Below are 7,700 nucleotides of genomic sequence, written 5' to 3'. Positions count from 1 at the left end.
AATTTTTATTTTTGATTGATTTCTAAAATTTTAATAAAGAAAGTTATAAGTATACTAATTAAGGATTAAGAATCAAATCGGCTAATGAATTAATTTATATTTTTATCAATTTATTAGAATGAACAAAATGATGGTTTTAAGTGCTAAAGTAATTCTTATTATATATATATAAATATAGTTTTTACCTTTTTTTTCATAGTACATTATTAGAATTAAAATTTTTATTAAAAATTAAATTAATGATGATGTTGATGGTGATCTTAATGAAGATGATGCATGTGATGGAAGCTCAACTCACTTGGATTGACATCAAATGTACAAATGAAATGTGAAGCAAAGTGGGTGATTAGGTGGATGTTAATGTTTTCATACTTTTTAGCTTGAATGACTAAGAATAATTACTAACTACCATGGTTTGAATATAGAATATAGTGACAAGTGACCGACAAAATAAATAATAGCTACAATGTTAGTTATAGTACAAATTATTACTTTCTTTCATTTTCATACCCATCATAGGTTAAACATGAAACTTTATGACCTAATACATTGTATCAAACTATAAAAAGCATATTTCATCGAACAAAAATATCGTCACTATGATTAGTGTTTTTATTTTTTGTTCCATTGATGTTTATCCTTCATCATGATCATCATGAATTAGGACTTCTTTTTTTTTTTTGTTTCTATAAATCCCGGCCCTTTCTAAAATGTAATATGATATAATATAACCATATGATTGATGTTTTTATTTCGTGTTTCATTGATATTTATTCTTCATCATGATCATAATGAGTTAGGGTTTTTTTTTAAATATATATATATATATATATATATATATATATATATATATATTTCTAAAATGACAATGTAAATATTATCATAATAATTAGGGTTTTTATGTTGTCTACAAATATTTATTATTTATCTTGTAATAACTAGAATCACGCCTTAAAATGAATATCTTAATATTTTTTAGATGGATCTGATGTTAAAAGTCTTCAATAATATTATATCAAATTTAAGTTTTTATTTTGAATTTGGAATGACTTAGATTATTCTTTTTTTGTTTAAATCATCAAGAAATAAATCTTCTAAGGTAGACCTCAATTAAGAAATGCTTCGAATATGATGTCATAAATCTTAGTAAAAGAACTTCATAAAATAAGACTATTACAATTACAACTAAAATTTTCATCTATTTTTTAATAATTTTATAATCACCCACTCCAATGATTGTGAGTTAGAACTTATTTAATTGACATTATCTTACAAATGCTTCAAATATCATACATCAAATTAGTTAAACTCTGATGTTTATTTGTCGGTCCAATCATTTTTATCACTCATTCTACATAAAATTCCAAAAGAAAGTCATTTCTCTAACTAAAATTTTCATCTATTTTCCTATTATTTCAACCATTCCTTCTAATCAACAAGTTAGGACTTGTTTGATTGTTATTGTCTTATAAATGCTTCAAATACAACGCAACAAACTTCTTGTACATATGTAACTGTGGAACAAAAAGTATCGAGACTATACATTGAGTTGTATTTGTCGGTTCAATAATTTTTATAGTTCTATTCATTTCACGTCGAGTGAGGACCATGAATAGATCTTCCTAAATGGCTACTTTAAAATCACATACAAAATGCCCATAAAATTCCAAAAGGAAGTCATTTCACATCCATCAATCTAACCCAACCCCATAGACAATCCACACAAGATAGTAAGAAGTATAGTAAGGTCACTTGCACTTGATCAAGTGAGATGGAACATAGCTATCCTGATGTGGTGTGTGCCAACTAATTTTTAGTTTGATTTTTGTTGGAGTAGGGTGGGGGGTGTGTTTGATTTCTCATAAGAGAAGATTGGTGGGACTTGTGAGGTTGAATTTTAGGGCTAAAAACTCAGGAGAAAGGGATGGAGACAAGGCACAAGGGGGAGTGGCACACTCTCTTTGTCTATCTCTCAAATGGGGTGGAACATTGGTACCATGCTGTGTTATCTGCCAACTAATATCAACCCGACAGCCCCTGATGAGCCCCCTTGGCTTTTCAATCAATTCTATTTCATATGTGTGTGAGGGTCTTTTGTGATGGGTTCCTTTCCTATATGAGATGATTGGTGGGACTTTTGATTGCCCTTCTTTCAATGCTTTTGGGACATGATAACCCTAGATTTTAAAGTAAGAAAAAAAAAAAAAAAGTTTTCCTAATTCCAAATTTTAAATTAAAAAAAAAAACCCAATTTTGAATGATTAAAAAAATTATCTGAATTTATAATAAATTATGAGTCATTAGTTAGGATAAATTATTAGGTATTATTATAGTTATGATTGATTGAATATGATAAAAGTGATGGGTATTGATTAAATGTAAAAAGTTTTCAAATATTTAATCATTACTAATTATCTAACAATAAAGTGATAAAAATGGTAGAAATTGTGCTTAAAATGAATTTTTAATTGGTTAAATTGATTCCCCAAAAAAAAAAAGAAAGGATTGAATTGATATTATAATATTAAGAAAAATGGAAGATATGAATGGGGTTGGGAAAAATTATTAATAAAAAATAAAAAATAATATATTTTATTTTAAAAAAAAAAAGTCTAATGTGATAGATGACAAAAAGATGATTAGTGAATAAAGCGGCCACTTGCTCATCCATCTCCATTTAAACCACGTGACACGTGTCTAAATATATTTCCAATTTTCAATTTGTGTAGTAATCTTCTATATAGAAACGAAATTAATAAATTACCTATGCAGTATTTCTCACCCCCAAGTCACCACTTACCAAGTGTCGCCATAATGAAAACTGTCACTTATCTCCGAAACTTTAAGGTCACAGCTGGTGACGGTAGTAGTCACTGCACTTGTACTATATATTAATGGCTTCACGGCTGAAGGAGAAGCTTCCCCTTCTCTCTCTCTCAGAAGCTGTGCGATTCTCTCTCTCTCTCTAAAAATCTTCATCGTCTCTCTTTAGAACTGTTCAATTTTTCTCTCTAGAGCTCTTCACTCTCTCTCTCTAAGTTTCCATGGGGTTTCCTGTGGGATACACAGAGGTTTTCCTCCCAAAGCTTTTCCTCCACACACTCTCCTTTCTGGGTTTCATCAGGAAACTCATTTTCTCGCTCTTTCACTTTCTGGGTCTCTCCGATTTCCTGGAAACCGACGTTTCGTGGTCCGAAACGCAGGCGCAAGTGCCGGAATACCCTCCGGTATCGGCTGTTCTGATCCGTGAAATCCTGCCGGTGATGAAGTTCGGGGAGGCGGTTTGCGGCGGCGACGCGCCGGAGAGTTGCGCCGTATGTCTGTACGACTTCGAGGTCGGAGAAGAGATCAGGCGGTTGACCAATTGTAAACACATTTTCCACCGGAGCTGTCTGGACCGTTGGATGGACCACGATCAGAAGACCTGTCCGCTTTGTAGGACCCCATTTGTGCCTGATGAGATGCAAGATGAGTTCAATCAACGGCTCTGGGCTGCCTCTGGGATCACTGATTTTTACAGTGAATACGGTACCGTTTCGGGCTTGTAGGTCGGAGATTTTTCATGGGTTTTATTTTATTTTTTAAATTTTGGTTTGGTGAGGGTGAGAGGGTTGAACTGTATATACATGAAGAAAAAAAAAAAAAAAATTTCCCACGTACCCATTAAAAAAGGGTAGGTTTTCAATAGTTATTGAACGATGGGCTCCCACAAAATGCGTTCTTCTATATATGAATCCTCTGATTTCCACCCCCCCAAAAAAAAAGGTTCTACTTTTGTGAAAATTCTCAGGTGTGTTTGGATGAAATGGTTCCATATGGGGATTGAGATGGGAAGAACCGCCCTTTTTTTCCCCCTTTTTTTTCCTTTTTCCTTTTCCGTGTTTGAGGAATGGCTAGATGTGAAGACCTTGACTTTGAAGAAGTCAAGAAATGGGTTCATATGAAATCCTTATGGTCCTATTTTTATGAAAATTTTCAGGTGGGTTGGAATAAAATGGTTTGAAATGAAGTGGGTTTCTGCATAATATAGACTTAGAGGCGGTGGTGGGTGGTGGGTGGTGGTGGGTGATGGTGGGAATCAGTGGAGGCAGCCATAAAATTCAGAAGCTGTAGTTAAATTTTTTTTTCTGGGGATTTTTATACTTGAAAAAACAATGCTAAACATTGGACTGTGGAAGTTTGTTAGCTTTGTTTGGTGGGCAGGTAGCCAGCCGATTTGATCGGATCTTGTCACTGAATATTAGATTGGATCTGGTCTAGGTTTTCATCATATTTATTATTTCTTTTTTTGTTTTTTTTTTAACATATTAAAAAGAATAATAGTGCAAATTTATATAATTTGTATAATATTATTTCTTTCTTTTTTTTTTCTTTTTTTAACCTCTCTGATTTTTTCGCGCAGCCATTTCATAAAAAGTAAGAAATCCATAATTTTTTTTTGAATTATTTAAGATTCTTTACATGACAGCTCACATGTCAGTTCAATTTTTTTGTACAGCCCAATCAGGGTCTCTGAAGAACGCAGTGATTTTAAACGAAAAAAATTGAATGTACGTCTCAGTAAAAAGGCATAAATAATTATAATAATAATCTGCAGGGTTTGTCCTCTCAGACTTATCTGCTAAGTGGGTAGAGACAGAGAGATAAAGAAACTTTAATATTAATGGTGGTGCATTGAAATATATATATATATATATATATAGATTCATGGTTTCATGATCTTGAGCTTGGACTTTGTGCTTGATCCATCTCTATCCCAGGAGGCTGTCTGCCATGTGAGCTTGTCAACAAACCCTTATCCAAAATCCCTCTTCCTTCTTTCTTTTTTCATTTTCCATGTTTTAAACAAGAGCCCTAAATTTTGGCCCAAGCAAATTATGATATATGCTTTAATTTTTGAAGAATAAAAACAAAAATAATTTGAGACTAATGAATTAACTCGGAAATATATATGATTTTTCAAAAATAATTTTTGAAGAAAGATTAATACATATATATGTATGTTTCGAGTAAATATATCTAACATCCACAAATTATTAATTGTTTTGAAGAATTACTTAAAAAAATACTTTTTCAAAAACGTTCCTACACCCATAAAGGTCACTCTCGTTGTATAATAGAACATTTTAACTTAAATCATTTTTTTAACCTAATGGAATATCTTTTAGCATCTTACCAAAATATATGTACGGACAGAAAGGAAGAAAAGCAAAAATATAATAATAATAAAATATGTGTGTGTGTTTTTTTAATGCAATTGAGACGGGTGAAATCAAAAGCATTTTCGAACCTTTTCATATGAGTAATGTGGTCTTAACAAAAAGAACACGCAATCATTTTCCTTGAGCATGAAGCTCGTTTTTTCAACGGATAAGACCTCTTTTATATCTTTAAAAACCATAATCATTTTTCTTCAACGAGAAGCTCGTTTTTCTCATGGATAAGCAAATAGTCGTCCTCAGTGGAGGAGCCACTCGAGGGAACAAGTGACCCACTTGAAAATTCTTTTCTAATATTTGGTTTAATTATAAAAAATAAAAAAGATTAAATAAAATAAAATTTGTTGAAAACTTATATATTTCAATTTTATTTAACGATGAAAGGAGTAGAAAAGATGTTAGTCTGAAGAGAACTCAGGGCTTGTGGCAACATCCTATGGTCAGCATGAAAGGTGTCCAAATTTGGTTGCAAATATCAATTTGGAAACATATTTCTTACCCAATCCTACTCAACGAAAACACAAAAACGAGAAAGGAAACATTCAATGTGGAAAAATGGATTTAGAACATACCTTCACTTTCTTTTCATTCAAAACTCTAGGCCTTTGGAAGATAAGTTCCAAGCTGAAAATAAGTGATTTGAAGTTAAAAAGTTTATTACTAACATTTTCTGTTATGTTTGGTTTCCAAAAAATATAAGGGAAAATGCAAAGGAAAAAACATACAAATAAAAAATAAAAAGAAACAAAAAGTGAAAAAAAAATAAAAAAATAGATTAAAAATTGATAAATTATTTTTATTTGTTACTTCAAACTCATTTTATTTATTTTAATTCATTGAGATAAAAATTAAATAATTTAAATATACATAAAATTTTAATTATAATTTATTTTCTTTCATATTTTTCATAATACAATCAAACATAAAAAAAAATTATTTTTCTTTATATTTTTTTTATTTTCTTATTATTTTTCGGAACCAAACACAACTAGGGTAAGACAGGTGGGAAAATAAAGGTAACTTTAGCAGGTAGGGAAAGGCATATAATTCCCTTTAGCCAATTATTATTAAACTACTAGTATTCCCAAAATTGAATCCCAAGTTCTCGCAGAGATAGGCCGGCCTGGTCCATAGAGCCCAAAGACAGTTTGTATCTGCTCTTGGATATGGGCTTAACTGATTTGATGGAAGCATCCTTAACACTATGTTCTAAATTTTTTAATTATATTTGATTTTTTTTTTCTTCAAACTCATTTCACTTTTTTTTCTATATTCTATATAAAAAGTATAATTTAAAATATATAAAAATTTTAATTATACATATATTACTATTTTTCATAGAAAACCAAACATTAAAAAATTATATTCTTTAATTTTTATTTTTATTTTTTTATCTTTACTACTTTCCCAAAACAAAACATAACCTAAAATTTTTTAGGAATTTCGCTTTAGCACTGTTCAAGTACTAAAGGAAATAGAAGTAATGTCAAGGCCATTAAACTACTACCATTAATCTGTAGAATTCGGACTCAATGATATTAAATGAACTCCCTTTCATTCCAAGCATTAAACAACACAAATACTAAAAAAATCGTTAGCAATCACAAACCTTTAATCTTGAGTTGACCCCAGGTTCTTCGGATTTCTCAGTTGCCAAACAACTTTAATTTCTTTTCCATCCTCTTATCCTGCATTTTTTTAGCAACCAACCGAAAAGAGATTAAGAGCAGAGAAAGAAGGGATTCGGCGGATTTGGGTGCCAAAAATGTAAAAGATTTCACACAAGCAGGTGCCAAGAGAGAAGCGAAGCACGGAAGAATGGAGATTAGAGACATGTTGATATTTCATATATTGAATCATTGATACAAACCTGGTGGCATGTCAGGCCACAGCTGCACAACAGCAGTACAGTGATGCTCCCAGTGATGGTTACATAAAGCAGATTTCACTTCTGATCTAGATACAAAAGAAAGAAAAGTTATAGTACAAGTACAAGAGGTACAGGATATAAAGCCGGAAAAGGCTTGGCTTCCCATACTTTTTCTTTGTAGCTTCACTCGTTTGGAGAAGAGCATGGACAAGAAATTCTCAAAACCAAGATGTAGCTTTTCAGAGACCAAAGGGGTTGTTCAACATGGGACAGCTACTTTTGAAGAATACTTCCAGCCAAGTATATTAGCACTTAGAAAAAAAAAAGCCTAAAAAGGATATATCATGCACACAGAGAAAAGGAAGGAGCTGACCTTAATCACCGATTTTTCATAAATCCCCATGGTGAGAAACAAGCCAGCAGCTGTGTTTGGTTCTTGAGAAACCAGTGGAAAGAAAAGGAGAATTGCAAACTAAATCAGATCAAATAGCTTGTATGATTATTTGGATGAACCAGGGTAAATGTAAACATTCAAATCTCGTACCTTTTTCTTCTTTTCTCAGGAGACAATAGAAAGGAATAAAGAATTTAGATTGGTAAAGAGATGGAAG

At 31.6% G+C, this 7,700-nt stretch overlaps 1 protein-coding gene across 1 annotated transcript; it reads left to right on the top strand.

The window, feature by feature from the left end:
* Positions 1-2,659: 2,659 nt before the first annotated feature.
* LOC100244721 (brassinosteroid-responsive RING protein 1) lies at positions 2,660-4,372 on the top strand. Its single transcript, XM_002278317.5, has one exon. It carries the CDS (start codon positions 3,045-3,047, stop codon positions 3,546-3,548), a length of 504 nt encoding a protein of 167 aa, XP_002278353.1. The 5' UTR covers positions 2,660-3,044; the 3' UTR covers positions 3,549-4,372.
* Positions 4,373-7,700: the final 3,328 nt, after the last annotated feature.

The sequence above is a fragment of the Vitis vinifera genome, chromosome 15 (assembly GCF_030704535.1).
Source record: "Vitis vinifera cultivar Pinot Noir 40024 chromosome 15, ASM3070453v1".
Classification (NCBI taxonomy): Eukaryota; Viridiplantae; Streptophyta; class Magnoliopsida; order Vitales; family Vitaceae; genus Vitis; species Vitis vinifera.
The sequence above is the reverse complement of the archived record's forward strand: the minus strand, read 5'-3'. Positions and strand labels throughout refer to the sequence as shown.